The sequence below is a fragment of the Lampris incognitus genome, chromosome 17 (genome assembly GCF_029633865.1).
Source record: "Lampris incognitus isolate fLamInc1 chromosome 17, fLamInc1.hap2, whole genome shotgun sequence".
Taxonomy (NCBI): Eukaryota; Metazoa; Chordata; class Actinopteri; order Lampriformes; family Lampridae; genus Lampris; species Lampris incognitus.
Window position 1 is genome coordinate 1948836 of NC_079227.1, and position 23115 is coordinate 1971950.

At 44.9% G+C, this 23115-nt stretch overlaps 1 protein-coding gene across 5 annotated transcripts in view; it reads right to left on the reverse strand.

Moving 5' to 3' along the window:
* Positions 1-23115, reverse strand: part of LOC130127984 (myoferlin-like) — a 114310-nt gene that overhangs the window by 6576 nt on the left and 84619 nt on the right. For 3 of the 5 annotated variants that reach the window (XM_056297692.1, XM_056297691.1, XM_056297695.1), the window contains 19 exons: positions 20556-20649; positions 19971-20048; positions 19645-19826; positions 14146-14304; positions 13842-13943; positions 13485-13646; positions 13079-13244; positions 12874-12950; positions 12556-12612; positions 11901-11999; positions 10164-10292; positions 8599-8754; positions 8232-8323; positions 7909-8079; positions 3879-4027; positions 3504-3643; positions 2696-2784; positions 1119-1214; positions 537-678 (listed from right to left, as the gene is read on the reverse strand). In XM_056297692.1, the coding sequence (XP_056153667.1) occupies positions 537-678; positions 1119-1214; positions 2696-2784; positions 3504-3643; positions 3879-4027; positions 7909-8079; positions 8232-8323; positions 8599-8754; positions 10164-10292; positions 11901-11999; positions 12556-12612; positions 12874-12950; positions 13079-13244; positions 13485-13646; positions 13842-13943; positions 14146-14304; positions 19645-19826; positions 19971-20048; positions 20556-20649 (2340 nt within the window). The remainder of the gene's footprint in view (positions 1-536; positions 679-1118; positions 1215-2695; positions 2785-3503; positions 3644-3878; positions 4028-7908; positions 8080-8231; positions 8324-8598; positions 8755-10163; positions 10293-11900; positions 12000-12555; positions 12613-12873; positions 12951-13078; positions 13245-13484; positions 13647-13841; positions 13944-14145; positions 14305-19644; positions 19827-19970; positions 20049-20555; positions 20650-23115) is intronic. The other 2 variants (XM_056297694.1, XM_056297693.1) reach the window with 1 other exon arrangement.

Consider the following 23115-nt stretch of genomic DNA (forward strand, 5'->3'; position numbering starts at 1 on the left):
CTTTTTAACGTTCGAAATAAACAAATATACTACTAATACTACTACCAGACCAAGGGATGTAACAACTTGAAACCTTCTCCAAGACCAAAGAGAAAATGCTTTTAAAAAGTGTGCAGCCCATCAACTCTTAATTTCTATCATTACATGTCCACTTTGAATCAGTGTGTAATAAATACACACTTTAAATAGTATATTAGTTATTATTACTCAGTTGTTAGGGTTTTGAAATGGCATTAAAATTGATGAAGGGTGCAAGCTGACTTGTTCCTGACTTGAAGCTCAGAAGACTTGGGACTTGGGACTTGGAAAACAAAGACTTGGTCCCACCTCTGAATATGTCAGATGTCTTATACAGAACAAGTTTCTTCATCATTGTACTCATCATCATTGTACTGATGGTTCAGAGTATATAAATACACACATACGTTCATTTGTGGTTGGTTTGGTCAGTCTCTAAATGTGCTGCTCATCTTTGTGCGGTTATGTGGCGAACAAGGGAAAATGAAAAGGTTTATTTGATTTTATTTGAGCCTTACCTTCTTGGAGACCAGGCAGAGTTGTTCTGCGGGCAGATAGTCGAATTCAAAGACAAACCTCCAGTTGAAGTTTCCGTCTCCGTCCAGAGATCTGTAGTGAACATCAGTCTTCTGCTTGTCTCCCTCCATCCCCGACATCCACCTGACGAAGAAACACCCACAATCATTTCACGCCACACCACGTTGTGGTCGTATACGAAACCCCTAATCACATCCATAATATTCCACAAATGATGCCGGAATCATCTGCGAACCAACATGAGCTGTTTTAAATGAGATGTAAACCGTTCTTCTAGAAAATCCCCCAACTGACTTAAAAGGTGCTCTGTAGAAAAGAGACTAATAAGGTAAAGACCCACTGACGAACTGGGAACCGATCTGGAAGGGAAATATTGTTGGTGACAGGAAGCTTTTAGAAAACCAATCCTGACATATAATGTGACTCCTCTGTTAGTTTCAAACACCGACTTGTCCACTTCTAGTCCGTCTGGATCCAGCTGGCTCCCCAGAATTCATCCAGTCATTCACATTCAGTTCAAACTCAACTGAAAAGGTGTCGTGTGTCTGTGTGGTCATACTGACCCTTTGACGTAGATGTCACTCATGTGTTCTCCGGTGATGCTTGTTTCGTCCAGACTCACGTCTGTCGTGTTCCAGATCACAACTCGCAAGAAATGCCTGAAAATAAAGACATCATCATCGCTGATGTTCTAGCAACATGTCAAGGGAAATGTCTGTAATGACTCTGGGCTGTGTAACCAGGGCTCTGTATTGGGACCCCTCCTATTTATTATTTACCTACTACCTCTTGGCCACATTTTCAAGAAATTTGGCATTCAATTTCACTGCTACGTGGATGACACCCAGCTTTATCTATCCACCAAACCTACCTCCACTCTTCCGCCCACTTCCCTTTCTGACTGCTTACTAGAAATTAAATCCTGGTTTTCAAACCACTTGCTCAAACTTAATAGTGATAAAACCGAGGTCCTCCTAGTTGGCACTAAATCTACTTTGGCCAAACCTGATAGTTTTTCTCTTACTATTGACAATTCTATAGTTCCCCCATCGCCTCAGATTAAGAGTCTGGGTGTCATTCTGGACAGCACCTTATCTTTTGAAGCCCACATCAACAATGTTACTCGGTCTGCATACTTCCACCTACGCAATATTAATCGTCTTCAGCCATCACTTACACCTAACAGCACCACCATACTCACTCACCCCCTGGCTACATCCCGTATTGACTACTGTAATTCTATCCTCTTTGGTCTTCCCCTCAAGTGTCTTCATAAGCTTCAGTTGGTCCAGAATTCAGCTGCCCGTATCATGACCAGAACTCCTTCCATAGATCACATCACTCCTGTTCTTCAGCAACTCCACTTGACTTCAAGATCCTGCTCCTCACCTTTAAGGCCCTTAACAACTTAGCTGATTCCTATCGTTCTGAACTCCTTCATATCCACACACCCTGCCGCACCCTCAGATCCTCTTCTGCTCTCCAACTCAATACACCATCGGCCCGCTGGACTACCATGGGGACTAGAACCTTCAGTCGTTCTGCCCCCCGCCCGCCTATGGAGCTCTCTCCCACAAGACCTTCACAACACTGACTCTCTTTCATCCTTCACATCCCACCTCAAAACGCACCTTTTCAAACTGGCATATTCAGTCTGGTGCACACTGCACTGAGTTCTGTGCAGATGATGATTGTATACTTATCTGTTGTGTTAACTTTTTATTGTCTACCCTGCTTTGTTTTGATTTTATGCTGTCTGATACAGTGCTGCTTGTTTTTTACTGTGTTCTGTAAGGTGTGCTGAGTGCTCTGAAAGGTGCCCACAAGTAACATGTATTATTATTATTATTACTATTACTGACCAGAGCCATTAGCAGTCAGTTTGACACGTTGATGAAATGTTCGTATTATAAACACTGTATGTCGACCTGAGCACTTGATGCGTTTATATATGAACAGTATTATATATGCAGAGCGTGTCAGGAGGGACACTGCCAGCCCGCGTTGGAGCTACAAGTGGCAACACACATCCAGACGTTACGTCCTGAGTGTGTACCTCATTCAGCAGCATGCCGTACTGACACGCGGTCTAGTTGTGAAGTTTAAAACTGTACAGTATTTATAAACAGTCACAGGGCACCTTTTGGCCTTGCGTGGCGTGACGTCAAATGGAGGTCCGGGGATGCCCATGCTTTTAGGGAAAACATCGACCCACATCTGAAGCCGTCCCTGAACAGAGACCACGTACACATTACACACCAGAGGATCATACGATCATATGATGGGACTCCCACATGGACAGCACAGACATTACATATGTCCCAACTACAGTTATGTTATAAGTACAGGTCATCCGCATCAAATATAGATTATATGTATCACATAGATTATGTTCATCATAAATACAGATTATGTGTATCACATAGATTGTGTTCATCATAAATAGATTGTCTATTATATAGATTATGTTCATCATGAATACAGATTATGTGTATCATATAGATTATGTTCATGAATACAGATTATGTGTATCATATAGATTATGTTCATCATAAATACAGATTATGTGTATCATATAGATTATGTTCATCATAAATACAGATTATGTGTATCACATAGATTATGTTCATCATAAATAGATTGTCTATTATATAGATTATGTTCATCATGAATACAGATTATGTGTATCATATAGATCATGTTCATCATAAATACAGATTATGTGTATCATAGATTGTGTATCACACATGATGGTATAGACATGTATAAACAGATGGTGCGTATTATATAGAGAATATGTATATTATATATAAATGATATGTATCATACATAGATGGTACAGAGATCATGTGTATTATGAATAGATTGTGTACAATATATACAGTGTGTATGTATGTATGTATATATATATGTGTGTGTGTGTGTGTGTAGGTTGTGGTGATGGAAACCTGAGACAGTGTTGGCTGGAAGCTGCTGTACAGCGTTCTGGTCTCTACATGTTCTGGTACCAGGCCCTGCGTTCTGAGCACGTGCAGACTGATGCGTTCTCGGGCCGGGCCCAGGTGCTGATGGATCTCTCGGTTTCCCTCTGCACAGAGAGACATAAAGCACTGCAGATCTGCACAGTACTGCTGCTGTTTTATAAGGCAGGTTTCCACTGAACAGCCAACATACACAACATTAAACACACACAGACACACACTCAGCATCAGGCATGAATGAGGGTTTCAGTTTTAGACGTTCGAGCCCCCACAGTAACATCATCTGTGTCCCAGGGGTGTGCAACCCACTCCTGTGACATGTGACCTCTGGCTGGACATTACCAAACTCAGCCAGGGTGTAGTCTGTTCCATTGAAGGTGAGGCTGGTTCCGTTGTCTTCAGTCCTGGGTTTGGACAGGCCTTTGAGCCGGGACAGGTTCTCCAGGATCTGAGAGGGCTTCAGCTGGTCTCGCCACTGGTTGATCCCAGAACTAAACCAGGGAAACACACATTTCCAAATGTACATTAGAAATAACTACTGATCCATAACCAGTTCATAACCAGGATTCATCCAAACACAGACCAAAATAAAAGATGAAATATCAGCAGACACACTAAACACGAAGCAACCACATATATGACTTTAGAAACAGACTAACCTATGAATTCTCTCTCTTGATATATATATATATATATCTCAAACAGACATATGCAGTATGTTCAAATAGCACTATAGCCAGTCTATAATTTAGACAAAGAATATAAAGATGACTAAATTATACAAATATGGTTCACCTGTGTGGCAGTAATGGTTTTTTCAATACCTAAAGGCATAATAATAATAATAATAATAATAATAATAATAATAATAATGGTAAACCTGTGTAAAGCGTGTCGAGACCAGTGGGAGCATCGGTGAACAAACAGGAAGTCGGCCATACGTGATAGTTCTAACTGAACTGCATCAACAGGAACATAAAAACCTAAATGGCCTCAATTTTTACCAGAAATCTATCTAAACATCTGCAAAAGGATCAAATTCATAACATCCCCCCTCCTAATGTATTACAAGATATTTCTGGATAAGTGAACATTATTTGAAACTGGCTTGAAATTGGAAACTGAGGAGTGGGGAAGAAGCATACGGGTACTGATGTTCAAGATGTGCAGAACTGCAGCAACTACAGAGGTATAAAGTGGATCAGCCACAGCATGAAGATATGGGAAAGAGTAATAGAAGCTAGGTTAAGAGGAGGAGAGGTGGTGATCAGCCACAGCATGAAGATATGGGAAAGAGTAATAGAAGCTAGGTTAAGAGGAGGAGAGGTGGTGATCAGCAGCAGCAGCAGTATGGTTTCATACCATGAAAGAGCACCACAGATGTGATGTTTGCTTTGAGAGTGTTGATGGAGAAGTATAGAGGAGGTCAGAAGGAGTTACATTGTGTCTTTGTAGATTTAGAGAAAGCATATGACAGGGTGCCGAGAGAGGAGGTGTGGTACTGTATGAGGAAGTCAGGAGTTGCAGAGAAGTATGTAGGAGTGGTGCAGGATATGTATGAGGGAGGTGTAGCAGTGGTGAGGTGTGTGGTTGGAATGACAGATGGGTTCAAGGTGGAGGTGGGATTACATCAAGGATCGGCTCTGAGCCCTTTTTGTTTGCAGTGGTGATGGACAGGTTGACGGACGAGATCAGGCAGGAGTCTCCATGGACGATGATGTTCGTGGATGACATTGTGATCTGTAGTGAGAGTAGGGAGCAGGTGGAGGAGAGCCTGGAGAGGTGGAGGTATGCACTGGAGAGAAGAGGAATGAAAGTCAGTGGGAGCAAGACGGAATACAGAGAGGTGAAGAAGAGAGTGCAGGCAGGGTGGAGTGGGTGGAGGAGAGTGTCAGGAGAGATGTGTGACAGAAGGGTACCAGCAAGAGTTAAAGGGAAGGTTTACAAGATGGTAGTGAGACCAGCTATGTTATATGGTTTGGAGACAGTGGCACTGATGAAAAGACAGGAGGTGGAGCTGGAGGTGGCAGAGATAAAGATGATAAGATTTTCATTGGGAGTGATGAAGAAGGACAGGATTAGGAACGAGTATATTAGAGGGACAGCTCAGATTGGACGGTTTGGAGACAAAGCAAGAGAGACAAGATTGAGATGGTGTGGACATGTGTGGAGGAGAGATGCTGGGTATACTGGGAGAAGGATGCTGAATATGGAGCTGCCAGGGAAGAGGAGAAGAGGAAGGCCAAAGAGGAGGTTTATGGAGGTGGTGAGGGAGGACATGCAGGTGGCTGGTGTGACAGAGGAAGATGCAGAAGACAGCAAGAGATGGAAACGGATGATCCGCTGTGGCGCCCCCTAACAAAAGAAGCCAAAAGTGGTAGTAGTAGCTGTAGCAGAAGAAGATTTGAAACTGGTTTGGGTTCTGAAGTAAAAAGGGCCATCTGAAGATGTAAACCACCATTGTTCATGTCTACCGACTCGGAGGAGGTCTGGCCCCTAGACGTGCGGTACGCAGGCCCACTGGTGTGTGGATATTCCCTGATGCCCACGAACCAGCCCCAGCTATGGGTTAAATAGTGCCACCTAGTGGATACCTCGAGAGGGCAATGGGCTACGGGAGTGAACCCCTACACAAAATCAACGTCCACAGTGCTGTTGTGTTGTGTTTTTCTTGCCCTTGTGTGTGTTTAAGTGGGAGAGTACTGCTGGCGTCGTGTGTGGCTGCAGCTTCTCCCTCTCGTAGCCCCCCTTCCCATCCACCCCTGTATGTCTGACCCCCTTCCCATCCACCCCTGTATGTCTGACCCCCTTCCCATCCACCCTTGTATGTCTGACCCCCTTCCCATCCACCCCTGTATGTCTGACCCCCTTCCCATCCACCCCTGTATGTCTGACCCCCTTCCCATCCACCCCTGTATGTCTGACCCCCTTCCCATCCACCCCTGTATGTTGTGTTGTGTTTATCTGTTGTCATGTTTCACCCTGTTTATTGTAAAGCCAGTCTGATTGTTAGAAAAGCGCTATATAAGATTGATTTATTATTATTATTATTATTATTATACAAATGTCCTTTAACTTCATGCCCTAATCCAACATAATAAGCGGGCGGGTCCATTCCTTGGGTCTAGGGTTAGAATGAGGTAGAAGTCTATTTGATGGATAGTGCCTTTCTTAGGATAGGAGATGTTCTAAGTAGCGATGGTCATGTCGATGAGTAGGCAGCTTTTTTCTTCTTTGTTCTTGGTGATGATGATGTCTGGTCTGTTGGCCTTTATCTCACCATCTGTCTGTACTGGCATGTCCCATAAGATGGTGATGCCGTCTTTTTCTGTTACTGTTTGGGGCTCGTGCTCGTACCGTTTGTCTTTTGTGTTGGTGTTGAATTCTTTGCAGATGTTCCAGTGCAGGTATGTGGCGGCCTTGTTGTGTCTTTGTAGGTATTCAGTTCTGGCCAGCTCAGGGCACCCTGCCACCATATGGTCAATGGTTTCCTGGAATTGACCACATATCCTGCATGCTGGGTCTGTGCCATCTTTGAGGATCTTGCTGAGGTAGTAATTGGTCTTGATGGCCTGGTCTTGGGCAGTGATGATAAAGCCCTCTGTTTGGGATTTCAGCCCAGCTGTTTTGAGCCATTGGTTGGTCACATGTTGGTCTACATCTTTCTCACCTACTCTTATTGGGTATTGCCCGTGTATTTGTTTCCCTTCCCATTTTTGTTTAATTTGTTCTTGGGTGTGACACTTTGCTTTTTGTTGGACTTTTTGGGCGTGGATGGTTGGAGCTTCATTTTCAGGTTGCGGTGTTTCAGGGAGGTGGAGCTCTCTTCTGAGCATTGCGGCTTGGTTAGCTACGGAGTTCTTTTTGTTTTGTTTTTCATGCTCTCTAACAATCATGAGAAGGGGGTCATTTCTGGTGTTAAGGTAAGTATCTAGGCCTATTGTTGTTGTTTTGTAGGCAGTTTCCAGTTGGATTAGATCCCTGCCACCCTTGTTTCTGGGCAGGTACAATCTATCCACATCTGATTTTGGGTGGTGCATCCTCTCTAAGGTGAGTATTTGTCTTGTTTTTCTGTCTAGTTTCCTGATCTCTTCTAGTTTCCAGTCGACGATGTTGAAGCTGTAAGTTACGACTGGTGTAGCCAGGGTGTTGACGGCTTCCATTTGGTTGGATGCATTGAGGTCGGATTTTGTTACCATTCGTATTCTTCGGTATTATTATTATTATTATTACAATCACTTTATCATTATTATTACTATTATTGTTATTATTACTATTACAGTTGTTATTATTATTACTATCATTACTATTATTATTATTGTTATGGACTCGGACTTGATGGTTTCTGTGCTGCATCTTCAGCTTCTCTTACACGCAGTAGGTCTGTGGCAGGCCGCAGTAGGCGTTGTGGCGGGACAGGAAGCGGTTCTCCAGGTCGATCACCGTCTCGCCGACCTTCTCGTCACGGCTCAGAAGGTCGTAGTCATACACGGAGATCTTCAGGTCTTTGTCCTGAGGCAGGAAACACGTCGCCTCAAACATCCTGAGCAAGAAAACACAAACACGTGTCAGTCTGCTGCTGTTACGCTGACGCTCATCTCTAGAAGACATGAGCGGTGTGGAAGTAAAACGTACACCTGTTTCTGTACAGCAGTCAACCAACCAGTCAGTCACTTAACCAAACAGAGTTTATACCTGCCGAAGACAGGGTTGATGGTGTTGGGTAAATAATTGTCTCTGTCCTCAATGGTGTTTTTCCCAAGTGATATCTTAATGTACGGATCACACTGAGAAAGGATGAGAAAAGAAAATGTATTAGTTTGAGAAAGAAAAGATGGCAGTGGATGAATTTTGGGATGACTTATCCTGCGTCAGACAGTCAGCCAGACAGTCAGCCAGACAGTCAGCCAGACATGCAGCCAGCCGGCGCTCCTGGAGCGCTGCGGCTCTAATGCCCGAACACTTGCTGAAGCCACCATATATGTACTATGTATGTGGTTAACAAAAAAACAACACAAAAAAAACGTGGACATTGCCATGTGTGTGTGTGCGCACTTCATACCTTTCCATTGTTGTCTTTGGGCTGCAGGTCCAGAGCTCTGACCACATAGATCCTGACCAGGCACTCCTGGGGTCCGCTGTCCGGCAGCTCTCTGAACTGACGCGGAGGAGTGGCCACGCCAGGGTCGTCCGGCAGAGGATACACCTTGAATGAACCCTGAGTGTACGCACGCACGCACACACGCACACACACACACGCACACACACACACACACACACACACACACACACACACACACACACACACACACACACTGTATATCTCTTTCGTTCCAATCCCCATGTTAATTCTGCCTCTTTCACCCAATTTCAACTAATTACAATTTCAGTGTTAGAGAGTAGTACATCATTCCCACTAAGCTGCTCAAGGAGGTATTTTCCACTATCAGCCCTGTTCTTCTTCAAATTCTTAATAATTCTCTGGCCTCCGGTTCTTTTCCAGATAGTTTTAAGCATGCCATCATTCACCCATTGCTGAAGAAACTTAATTTAGACCCCCTGTCCCCAAGTAGCTACAGACCAATCTCCAAATTGTCTTTTCTATCTAAGGTTCTGGAGAGAGTAATTTCTTCTCAGTTGATTTCTTTTATGAACACAAATACTGTTTTTAACAGTTTCCAGTCTGGTTTTAGAACACGTCATAGTACCGAGACAGCTCTAGTTAAGGTCACTAATGATCTACTGCTGAATGCAGACAGAGACGACTGCTCGATTTTGGTTCTTTTGGACTTAAGTGCTGCCTTTGACACGGCTGATCACAACATCCTCTTACATTACTTAGAGACTTGGGTTGGCATCAAGGGCTCAGCTCTTAACTTATTACACTTTTACCTCACCAACAGAACTTTTTCTGTTATTCTGGGTAACTGTACCTACTCAGTGGCTCAGTTGAGTTGTGGTGTCCCTCAAGGCTCAGTTCTTGGCCCCCTTCTCTTCTCTATATACATGCTGCCCCTTGGCCAGGTCATGCAAAATCACCATGTGCTCTACCATTTTTATGCTGACGACACTCAGTTATACATGCCACTAAAACCCACTGATCCTAGCACCCTAGCAAATCTCACAGCTTGCCTCACTGACATTAAAAATGTCTGAAAATTTTCTCAGTTTTAATGATGATAAGTCTGAGGTCATTTTGTTCGGTCCTAAAAATTCCATCAGTCCGTTTGCTACTAATCTTGGTGGTCTGTCAGGTAGTCTTAAACAGGCTGCTAGGAATCTTGGGGTAATATTTGATGCCAACCTCAGTTTTGACAATCAAATTAAACATGTTGTCCAGTCATGCTTTTTCCAACTCAAGCTAATCTCCAAAATTAGGTCATTTCTATCAATTGCCGATTTGCAAAAAGTTGTATCCACTTTAAAACAGTAAAGCATAAGAACCAGGTCTGATTCCTGTTGTTCATATAGATTAATGTATTGATATAAATATAAAGGTCATTATTTACAAAGTAGAATAAAGCTCATTTCTATTCTCATCTCATATTTTACTTCTGATGTGCTGTTGGATGAGAAAGACGCACATGATCACATGATAACCTATTGAATAAGTGGGTATGACTCCACCTTGAACTCTCCGACCACGGACGGGTCGGCGTCTCCGTCCTCATCTTTGCCTCGCTGCAGTTTGAAGGTGCTGCAGAAATCCGTCAGCCCATGAAAGTCAGCCACGTCCTCTAACTCCCGGTCATACAACTACATAGAGAAAACACATCACATTTACATATTCACCTGCCGCTGCAGCAGGAAAGGCCTCTTACACAGTTTGACAGGTGTGTTTCGAGTTCAGGTTTCATGGGGGACCGGGTTAAGTCTGACTTGAGGCCATGACAGAGATACGTGTGGATGAAGCGTCTCCATCCTGGACTGTAAAGCAGAACTCAGCAGTCATACTGGACTGTATAGCAGAACTCAGTGGTCATGCTGGACTGTAAAGCAGAACTCAGCAGTCATACTGTACTGTATAGCAGAACTCAGTAGTCATCCTGGACTGTAAAGCAGAACTCAGCAGTCATACTGGACTGTAAAGCAGAACTCAGCGGTCATGCTGGACTGTAAAGCAGAACTCAGCGGTCATACTGTACTGTAAAGCAGAACTCAGCAGTCATACTGGACTGTAAAGCAGAACTCAGCAGTCATACTGGACTGTATAGCAGAACTCAGCAGTCATACTGTACTGTAAACAGAACTCAGCAGTCATACTGTACTGTAAAGCAGAACTCAGCGGTCATGCTCGACTGTAAAGCAGAACTCAGCAGTCGTACTGTACTGTAAACAGAACTCAGCAGTCATGCTGGACTGTAAAGTGGAACTCAGTGGTCATCCTGGACTGTAAAGCAGAACTCAGCAGTCATGCTGGACTGTAAAGCAGAACTCAGCAGTCATACTGTACTGTAAAGCAGAACTCAGCAGTCATACTGTACTGTAAAAGCAGAACTCAGTGGTCATCCAGGACTGTAAAGCAGAACTCGGCAGTCATACTGTACTGTATAGCAGAACTCAGTAGTCATGCTGGACTGTAAAGCAGAACTCAGAGGTCATGCTGGACTATAAAGTAGAACTCAGCGGTCGTACTGGACTGTATAGCAGAACTCAGCGGTCATACTGGACTGTATAGCAGAACTCAGCAGTCATACTGGACTGTAAAGCAGAACTCAGCAGTCATGCTGGACTGTAAAGCAGAACTCAGTGGTCATCCAGGACTGTATAGCAGAACTCAGCGGTCGTACTGTACTGTAAAGCAGAACTCAGTGGTCATCCAGGACTGTATAGCAGAACTCAGTGGTCATGCTGGACTGTAAAGCAGAACTCAGTAGTCATGCTGGACTGTATAGCAGAACTCAGTAGTCATGCTGGACTGTAAAGCAGAACTCAGTGGTCATCCAGGACTGTATAGCAGAACTCAGTGGTCATGCTGGACTGTATAGCAGAACTCAGTGGTCATGCTGGACTGTAAAGCAGAACTCGGCAGTCATACTGTACTGTAAAGCAGAACTCAGTGGTCATCCAGGACTGTATAGCAGAACTCAGTGGTCATGCTGGACTGTATAGCAGAACTCAGTAGTCATGCTGGACTGTAAAGCAGAACTCAGCGGTCATACTGGACTGTATAGCAGAACTCAGTGGTCATGCTGGACTGTAAAGCAGAACTCAGTGGTCATGCTGGACTGTAAAGCAGAACTCGGCAGTCAGTAGATTCCAGGTAAACAGAATCCATACATCCAGATGGATGGATTCTGTTCGTAACAAGATAGAAACAATGAACAGTGTGTTTGGTCGTAAGAAGAAAGCAGGTGTTTTTACCTTCAGGGTGTCGTATCCTTTCTTCAGGTATGGCTCACACTTCTCCTGATCACCAATGGAGGCGTAGAACTTGCTCCACCAGTCAATGGACTCTTTTTCCTGACAGTTAAAACACATCCAGTGTTTTTTTAAATCTTCATCCAAAAACACAAATGTCTCCATCAACAGATCAATGTGGTTATTTGATTAAATGATTGTTAATGAACCATTCTGCATTATTTTGTTAACTATCACCTTCTCAACATGCTTTGGAGAGGAGGAGGTGATAAACACAGTGATTAAAATTCAGGGAGAGAAAGCAACAACGCATGGATGAAAAGTACGACTGTTGAAGGCAAAACAGGGAATCTGGGCAATCAAAACCTGGAGGTGATCCCAGATCTCAGTTGTGTGATTAAAACTGGATGGAGTGTGAAGCAGTGGTTTCTTGTGTTAAATACAATCCCAGCCTGTGACAATCTTGAAGCAAATCAAATGAATTGTGGATTTATAGTGAAGGTGCTGCGGAGCCGCCGCCGAGCTGCGTAATAATAACATCAAATCATCCAGTGGAGGCTGATCTCCGCTGGCCTTGTTATTAGTGACCCTCAGCCCTCTGCTGTCATTGGTGCCCAGCCTCGTGCGTTAGAAAGCCAGATTAAAGGACCATACATACAAGGTGGGAGGAAGAAGACGTCATTTTGTGGAGAGCGGTCGACATACTGTACATAAACTGCAAGTCAGAGCAACAGAGAGGCAGATTTGACCCCAGAGACAAATTCTGACGTTCAAACTGATTTCCACGAAGCCATGCTCATAACGAGCCTAACGGGAGTTAGTGACTCAGAGGTCATTATGGGTAATGTTAAGACTGCACTGGGGATCATCTGGAATACATTAAGAAGAAGGAGTAAGTAACTCAACGTGAGTACTAATTTAGTTTAAGGTTATGATCTAATGAGGAGTCCTTCATGTAGAAGAGGTGGAGGTGTACCTGAGCTTCCAACAGAGGTCGGCTTTCCTCCATGTCAACAGACACGTGGTGGGAGGGGGCAGCCATCATCAGAGCCACTGTCAACACAGGAAGGGGATATTAATAAAAGCTCTGTGTGTGTGTGTGTGTGTGTGTGTGTGTGTGTGTGTGTGTGTGTGTGTGTGTGTGTGTGTGTGTGTGTGTGTGTGTGTGTGTGTAAACTGACTCTTGGAGGCCATGGCTCCCTCTGCGGTGATGACATACGGGTCACATCTGAACTGTTCTAGAGAGCTGATGGTACACTGACCGACCACCGGCTTCCTGCCGAACGGACGATGGTCAATCACCTTCAGCACAATAGGAGGCGAGTACATCTCCTCCTTAGGAAGGAGCTGGACCAACACAGACACGATTTATCATCATCATCATCATCATCACCTTCATCATCACATTATTATTATCAAGCCACTGCCAAAAGAAATAAGGCAAAGAATCAGATGGTTGATAAAAGATTAAGACTGTAGACACCACCAACATACACAGACACACATTCATTCTCCAAGCCCTCCACCCACTCCCTCCCACTCCCACCCACGCCCACCCATCCACCCATCCATCCATCCATCCATTACCACTCGGAGCAGGAGGACAGAGCTGGGGAAGTTCGGGTTCCTCTTCATGTTCTTGATGACAGCAGACTCCATGCGCTGTTCTCCACACTCCACCACCAGGCTGGGAGAGGACACGGCCGCCAACTGGAAAGGCTTCATGTTCCGCAGGCCCCACACAAGGATCTGGACACGCACACACACACACACACACACACACACACACACACACACACACACACACACACACACACACACACACACACACACACACCATTAGACACCATTTGTGAGAGTTGATATACAGTGTGTGTGTGTGTGTGTGTGTGTGTGTGTGTGTGTGTGTGTGTGTGTGTGTGTGTGTGTGTGTGTGTGTGTTACCTCCACAGCAGTGAGCTGGACCACAGGTCGGATGCCCTGAGGGACCATGTAGAGGTTTTCAGCTCTCTTTGGGGGAACCAGAGGAAGGTCAGCTTCGGTCGACTGGAGAAAAGACAGGACAGACAGACAGGACAGACAGACAGGACAGACAGACAGACAGACAGGACAGACAGACAGGACAGACAGACAGACAGGACAGACAGGACAGACAGACAGGACAGACAGACAGGACAGCTTAGCTTCTATAGTTCTAGTCTTGGACAGCAACCGTTGTCTCTTCCTATCCGTCACTACTGACGCTCACCTTGTTTTTCAGGATGAGCTCAGCAGCCACCAGTGCTTCTCCTGCCCTTTGACCTCTCTGGAAGATGGGGTGCCACTGCAGTTTGGGCGTTTCTTCTACGCTGGCGTTCAGCTTCACCAGCGGGCGACAGGTACTCCGACCCAGCAGCTCGTCTTTCCCCTACCAGGAAGAACCGTGTAGTTTTAAAACAGTACCTTCCATTTTACAACAAGTAATCCCAGTGAAACCAGTACATCCCTATGGAACTGATAAGTACTAGTACCAGTGCTACCAGTTCTTCTACTGAAGCTTACCTAGTGGTTTCAGAGGCAGAACCACACCTCAATCGTGCCACTTCCCACATTCCTATAAATACTCACCCAACCCTCTCCTCCGCTGCCGCGCTTGTATTCTGTGCCAGAAGTGAGATGACGCAGTGTCCCCTCAAGCTGGAGACTTGGCTTGTCTTAGTCTGACAGGAAGAGAGGTCCATAGTGTGGGGGCTCTAACCGCAAAAGCCCCACCACCCCTTTGTGACAAACTGAGACCTGGGAATAACCAGCAGGGCTCCATCTGTGGATCTTAACGGTCGAGAGGGCGTATACCAGGTCAACAAATCACAAATGTATGTAGGAGAAAGGCCGCTCAGGCCTTAACAGTGAGGGAGCCAGTTTAGGGAGGCAAGCACAGGAGCGATATGGACATGCCTCCTTGTCCCGGTAATGAGCCGAGCAGCGGCGTGTTGTACCGACGGCAGACGGTGGAGGGAGCCCTTCTGACACCTGAGTAAAGTGCCTTACAGTAGTCAAGCTGAGAATAGATAAAAGCGTGTACAACTTTTTTGCAGATCAGCAATTGATGAAAATGACCGAATTTTAATGATGATAATGACCCAATTTAATGGCATAATGACCCAATTTCAATGATGATAATGACCTAATTTTAATGACAATAATGCCATAATTTTAATGACATAATGACCCAATTTTAATGACGACAATTACACAATTTTAATGATGATAACGACCTAATTTTAATGACGATAATGACCTATTTTTAATGATGATAATGGCCGAATTTTAATGACAATAATAGCCTAATTTTAATGATGACAATGACCTAATTTTAATGATGATAATGACCTAATTTTAATGACACAATGGCCTAATTTTGATGATGATAATGACCTAATTTTAATGATGATAATGGCCTAATTTTAATGATGATAATGACCTAATTTTAATGATGATAATGACCTAATTTTAATGACATAATGACCCAATTTTAATGATAATGACCTAATTTTAATAACAATAATGCCCTAATTTTAATGACATAATGACCAAATTTTAATGACCATAATGACATAATTTTAATGACCATAATGACATAATTTTAACGACGATAATGACCTAATTTTAATGATGATAATGGCCGAATTTTAAAGACAATAATGAACTAATGTTAATGATGATAATAGCCTAATTTTACAGACACAATTGCCTATATTTTAATGATGATAATGACCTAATTTTAATGATGATAATAGCCTATTTTTAATGATGATAATAACCTAATTTTAATGATGATAATGACCTAATTTTAATAATGATAATGACCTAATTTTAATGATAATGGCCCAATTTTAATGATGATAATGACCTAATTTTAATGATGATAATAGCCCAATTTTAATGATGATAATGACCTAATTTTAATGATGATAATGGCCTAATTTTAATGATGATAATGACCTAATTTTAATGATGATAATGACCTAAGCTGGGAGCGAGATGAGAGGTAGGATCTGAGAAGGTTGGCAAATTCTGTGGAAAGATTGAAATTGAGCAGTTTATGTTGTGATTAACGACCAAGAACACGGCCCCTACAGCCTCGCCTTGGCTTTTTCTATGAAACGGCGTGCAGCCATTTCTGCTGAGTGATCAGCCCTGAATCCAAACTGCAGTGGGTACAGTGGGAAGGAGCCGTTGTTGAGATGGTCCATGGTTTGTTCAGCAACTAGTTTTTCAAATACCTTTGATAGGTCACTGCCTTTGAGTATAGGGATTACAACTGCAGAACTCCGTGAGTTGGGAAAGCTGGCTTGACCCAGTGAGGTAGTAATGATATGCACCAGCGGGTTCGCTGTTGAGGAGCTCATCTCTTTCAGCACGAGTGTGTTGTGGCAACCCCTCCGCTCCACTAGGGGCGCCGGTGGTTTTGTGTTTTGTTTTGTTTTTTTGTCTTGCAGGATCTTGGTCAGGGGCTCGTCATTGGTCAGGCTCGTCATTTGAGTTGAGTACTGACTACCACTTTTATTTCGTTGTTCTTAATCCCTTTTAAAAAAAAAAAAAGTGCTTGGGCAAAATTGCAAACTCCTCTGGTCTCCAAACTTTGCCGCAGCCTACGAGCCGGGCTGTGACATATGGGGGCTCGTCCGGGATGTGTGAGTTTGCTAAGGCCACCGTCACCTACCTTGGTAAGGTAGTCGGGCAGGGGACCGTGCATCCGGTACAGGCAAAAGTGACTGCAATTGAGCAGTATCCAGTGCCAGCAACCAAGAAGGAACTCCAGCGTTTTCTGGGTCTTGTGGGTTACTGCCGCAGTTTTTGTAAGAACTTTTCAACCGTGGTAGCTCCTTTGACAGGTTTACTTAAAGCAAGCCAAAGTTTATTTGGTCAGTTTCTTGTCAACAAGCCTTTGACAGTGTTAAATGTGTTCTGTGTTCACCCCCTGTTCTTACAGCTCCATGCATGGACCGGCCCTTCAGGCTGCCCGTGGATGCAAGTGGTGTAGGAGCAGGTGCTGCCCTGTTTCAGTGTGATGGCAGTGGGTTGGAACGTCTGTGAGTTTCTACTCGAAGAAATTTAACTCTTTTCAGTTAAATTATTCCATTATCGAGAAGGAGAAGCTTGCACTTATTTGGACACTACAACATTTTGAAGTCTATGTTGACTCTAGTTCTGTCCCGCTGATGGTCTACACAGACCATAGCCCAATAACCTTTTTGCATTCTCTGCGCTGCCCAAATAGCAGGTTGACGCGGTGGATTTTGTTTTTGCAGCCGTATTGTTTGGATGTCCGCCACAATAAAGGCTCTGAAAATATTGTGGCAGATGCTTTGTCAAGAGCACCCTGCTCTTAAGGTGTACTGTACTGTTTAGTGTGTAACCTCTCTGGCCTTCTATCGCTCTTTGTCACTCTTACATGCTTCTCCAGGCGCCGGGGTTGCTGGGTTGCAGGGTGTAGTTGGTTGGCTGGGGGGAGACTCTCTTTTTTAAGAAACGCTCTGTACAGAACACGTATATAGTTAAGAGCCGTTAAGCTATAAAGTTATGCCTATTCACTATTTTGATTTTTGAAGTAGCTGTGGTTTGCCGGCTTCCTGGTGGGAATCCCATTTTTATGGGGAGGAGTGTGACGACCCCTCCGCTCCACTGGGGGCGGTGGTGGTTTTATGGGGGGGGGGGGTTTGTCTTGTAGGCTCTTGGTCAGGGGCGGAGGCTCGTCATTTTTTTGCTCATGAGCCGAGTACTGACTACCATGTTTATTTCGTTGCTCTTTATCTTTCTTTTTTTTAAAATAAATGTGCTTGGGCCAAATTGCAAACTCGTCTGGTCTCCCGTCTTTGGTGCAGCCTACGAGCCGGGCTGAGACAGTGTCCACTTCCAGCAAACCTATAAATACTCCCTGACCCTCTCCTCCTCTCCTGCTTCCGTACTCTGCACCCCTCCCCCATTTCTTTCTCTCCTTCCTCCCTTTCGTAAGGTCCTGAGGGGGTCCATCATTGCCCGGGTGCTACGGCGGATTCTCTACGAAGCTTCCCCACAACGCAGTCAGCAAGCGGAAGAACTGCATACAGCCACCACTTCTCCTTAAACGATGACGAGAAAATAATGAGAAATCATCTAAACACCCGGTTGATGGTTGGGCCTTTGCCAGTGAAATACTACCAAGAGACGAGAGCCAGGGTCTTTTCTAAAGAAGCCATCATGGAGGCCCAGTATGAATGAGCAGCGAGGGGGTTTTATAAGGACACCTTTCCACTTGTCGTAGAAAAGAGTTAGACATGAGTCTTGTGACAAAGGGAAGACGGAGATGATGTCACACTGCAGTCTTACTGAAACCAGGTCGTTTTGCAGCTTTTGTGATGATCTGAATTTACGCTGAAATCCCACCAGTTGACGCTGCGGTGTGTCTCACTGCCCTGTCTCTAGCTGTCTCTCTCTCTAGGTCTCTCGAGGTGTCTCTCTCTAGGTCTCTCTAGGTCTCTCTAGGTCTCTCTCTCTAGGTCTCTCTCTCTCTCTCTCTAGCTGTCTCTCTCTCTAGGTCTCTCTAGGTCTCTCTCTCTAGGTGTCTCTCTCTCGCTCTAGGTGTCTCTCTCTCTAGGTCTCTCTCTCTAGGTGTCTCTCTCTCGCTCTAGGTGTCTCTCTCTCTAGGTCTCTCTAGGTCTCTCTCTAGGTGTCTCTCTCTAGGTGTCTCTCTCTCGCTCTAGGTGTCTCTCTCTCTAGGTGTCTCTCTCTATGTGTGTCTCTATCTCTCTGGATGTCTCTCTCTAGGTGTGTCTCTCTCTAAGTGTCTCTCTCTAGGTCTCTCTCTCTCGCTCTAGGTGTCTCTCTCTCTAGGTCTCTCTCTCTAGGTGTCTCTCTCTCGCTCTAGGTGTCTCTCTCTCTAGGTGTCTCTCTCTATGTGTGTCTCTCTCTCTCTATCTCTCTGGATGTCTCTCTCTAGGTGTCTCTCTAGGTGTATCTCTCTCTAGGTGTCTCTCTCTAGGTGTCTCTCTAGGTGTGTCTCTCTCTAGGTGTCTCTCTCTCGCTCTAGGTGTCTCTCTCTCTAGGTCTCTCTCTCTAGGTGTCTCTCTCTCGCTCTAGGTGTCTCTCTCTCTAGGTGTCACTCTCTATGTGTGTCTCTCTATCTCTCTGGATGTCTCTCTCTAGGTGTCTCTTTAGGTGTGTCTCTCTCTAGGTGTCTCTCTCTCTAGGTGTCTCTCTCTAGGTGTCTCTCTAGGTGTGTCTCTCTCTAGGTGTGTCTCTCTCTAGGTGTGTCTCTCTAGGTGTGTCTCTCTCTAGGTGTGTCTCTCTCTAGGTGTCTCTCTCTAGGTGTCTCTCTAGGTGTGTCTCTCTCTAGGTGTGTCTCTCTCTAGGTGTGTCTCTCTAGGTGTGTCTCTCTAGGTGTGTCTCTCTCTAGGTGTGTCTCTCTCTAGGTGTCTCTCTCTAGGTGTCTCTCTAGGTGTGTCTCTCTCTAGGTGTCTCTCTAGGTGTGTCTCTCTCTAGGTGTGTCTCTCTCTAGGTGTCTCTCTCTTACAGTGTCTCTCTTGTACGTGTATCGGTCTCTCTCGCACTCTCTCTCTGTATCTGGCCGGGCCGTCTGTCTCTCTCCAAGTGTCTCTCACTCTACTCCGCACACGTGTCTGTATGTGTGTGTGTGTGTGTGTGTGTGTGTCTGTATGTGTGTGTGTGTGTGTGTGTGTGTGTGTGTGTGTGTGTGTGTGTGTGTGTGTGTGTGTGTGTGTGTCTTTACCACTTGGTCATGGTCAAAGAATTCCAGTACAACACTGGGGGGCTGCTGGGTGATGTTCTGAGGGTCTCCGTAGATCTCCACATCATTGAAGATCAGAGTCTGGTCCCAGGTCGGATTCAGAGTGGCCTTCAGCTTCTCGGTGGTCTTGCTCACATGCAGGAAGGACATGTGAGCGTACGGATCTAAGACAGCCACACCGGACGTTCAGTACAGTATCTCCTCACAGCAGGATTGAGCTCAGATATCTGGTCTGAACTGCAGAAGCAGTGAAGGTGCCATCAACAGTCTACTTGGAGGACATGTGTGAAGGCGGAGCAGCAGCTGACCTGAGAAGCTGTCCTTGTCCATGGACTTGAGGTTCCTGGCCTGGTAGACATAGACACGCAGGTGGTAGATGTACGACCCTGGACGGTGAAATGAAACAAGTCGGCTAGACAAATTTCCCTCAATAAATGTGGATCAAAATGTGCATGTCTGTGTGTGTGTCTGTGTGTGTGTCTGTGTGTGTGTGTGTGTGTGTGTGTGTGTGTGTGTGTAGGCCATACTTCTGGGTGTTGTAGCCGTTTTTTTTCTCTCCAAACTCTGCGTAAGACATTTATGGATGTGTATGTGCATGACTGTGTTTTTGTGTGTGAGTGAGTGCACTTATTTATGAGCCTGTGTGTGTGTGTGTGTGTGTGTGTGTGTGTGTGTGTGTGTGTGTGTGTGTGTGTGTGTGTGTGTGTGTGTAGGCCATACTTCTGGGTGTTGTAGCCGTTTTTTTTCTCTCCAAACTCTGTGTAAGACATTTATGGATGTGTATGTGCATGACTGTGTTTTTGTGTGTGAGTGAGTGCACTTATTTATGAGCCTGTGTGTGTGTGTGTGTGTGTGTGTGTGTGTGTGTGTGTGTGTGTGTGTGTGAGACATACTGTCAAATGAACAGGACACTGTGGGTGTGTTGGCCCCAAACAGTTTAGTTGCATCTCCCTTCGAGTCCTTGTCTTTGTCTTCGGTGTCGAGGCCCTGCCAAGAAACCACCATAAGTCAGTTCACGTGCCTCATGGGGAGCTTGCTGCCAAATAAAACCTGAGTACCTGGATAAATACTGGACAAGATTTGATTTGTGGCCTGGCCGGCTGGCCTTCATGTTCTCATATCCAGCTCAGTACACACATGAACTCACAGAAAGTTGAATCAGTTCATCTAGACCAGGAATGGGCAACATGATCCAGAAAGGGCTGCTGTGGGTGCAGGTCTTTGTTCCAACCGAGCAGTTACACACCTGAGTCTACTGGTCAACCAGTAGTCTTGTTCCAACCAAGCAGTTACACACCTGTGTCTACTGGTCAAACAATAGTCTTGTTCCAACCAAGCAGTTACACACCTGAATCTACTGGTCAACCAGTAGTCTTGTTCCAACCGAGCACTTACACACCTGTGTCTACTAGTCAACCAATAGTCTTGTTCCAACCAAGCAGTTACACACCTGTGTCTACTGGTCAACCAATAGTCTTGTTCCAACCAAGCAGTTACACACCTGAATCTACTGGTCAACCAGTAGTCTTGTTCCAACCAAGCAGTTACACACCTGTGTCTACTGGTCAACCAGTAGTCTTGTTCCAACCGAGCAGTTACACACCTGTGTCTACTGGTCAACCAATAGTCTTTGTTCCAACCGAGCAGTTACACACCTGTGTCTACTGGTCAACCAATAGTCTTTGTTCCAACCGAGCAGTTACACACCTGAATCTACTGGTCAACCAGTAGTCTTGTTCCAACCGAGCAGTTACACACCTGTGTCTACTGGTCAACCAATAGTCTTGTTCCAACCAAGCAGTTACACACCTGTGTCTACTAGTCAACCAATAGTCTTGTTCCAACCAAGCAGTTACACACCTGAATCTACTGGTCAACCAATAGTCTTGTTCCAACCAAGCAGTTACACACCTGTGTCTACTGGTCAACCAGTAGTCTTGTTCCAACCAAGCAGTTACACACCTGAGTCTACTGGTCAACCAATAGTCTTGTTCCAACCAAGCAGTTACACACCTGAATCTACTGGTCAACCAATAGTCTTTGTTCCAACCAAGCAGTTACACACCTGTGTCTACTAGTCAACCAATAGTCTTTGTTCCAACCAAGCAGTTACACACCTGTGTCTACTAGTCAACCAATAGTCTTTGTTCCAACCGAGCAGTTACACACCTGTGTCTACTGGTCAACCAATAGTCTTGTTCCAACCAAGCAGTTACACACCTGAATCTACTGGTCAACCAATAGTCTTTGTTCCAACCGAGCAGTTACACACCTGTGTCTACTAGTCAACCAATAGTCTTGTTCCAACCAAGCAGTTACACACCTGTGTCTACTGGTCAACCAATAGTCTTTGTTCCAACCGAGCAGTTACACACCTGTGTCTACTGGTCAACCAATAGTCTTTGTTCCAACCGAGCAGTTACACACCTGAATCTACTGGTCAACCAGTAGTCTTGTTCCAACCGAGCAGTTACACACCTGTGTCTACTGGTCAACCAATAGTCTTGTTCCAACCAAGCAGTTACACACCTGTGTCTACTAGTCAACCAATAGTCTTGTTCCAACCAAGCAGTTACACACCTGAATCTACTGGTCAACCAATAGTCTTGTTCCAACCAAGCAGTTACACACCTGTGTCTACTGGTCAACCAGTAGTCTTGTTCCAACCAAGCAGTTACACACCTGAGTCTACTGGTCAACCAATAGTCTTGTTCCAACCAAGCAGTTACACACCTGAATCTACTGGTCAACCAATAGTCTTTGTTCCAACCAAGCAGTTACACACCTGTGTCTACTAGTCAACCAATAGTCTTTGTTCCAACCAAGCAGTTACACACCTGTGTCTACTAGTCAACCAATAGTCTTTGTTCCAACCGAGCAGTTACACACCTGTGTCTACTGGTCAACCAATAGTCTTGTTCCAACCAAGCAGTTACACACCTGAATCTACTGGTCAACCAATAGTCTTTGTTCCAACCGAGCAGTTACACACCTGTGTCTACTAGTCAACCAATAGTCTTGTTCCAACCAAGCAGTTACACACCTGTGTCTACTGGTCAACCAATAGTCTTTGTTCCAACCGAGCAGTTACACACCTGTGTCTACTGGTCAACCAGTAGTCTTGTTCCAACCAAGCAGTTACACACCTGAATCTACTGGTCAACCAGTAGTCTTGTTCCAACCAAGCAGTTACACACCTGTGTCTACTGGTCAACCAATAGTCTTTGTTCCAACCGAGCAGTTACACACCTGAATCTACTGGTCAACCAGTAGTCTTGTTCCAACCGAGCAGTTACACACCTGTGTCTACTGGTCAACCAATAGTCTTGTTCCAACCAAGCAGTTACACACCTGAATCTACTGGTCAACCAATAGTCTTTGTTCCAACCGAGCAGTTACACACCTGTGTCTACTAGTCAACCAATAGTCTTGTTCCAACCAAGCAGTTACACA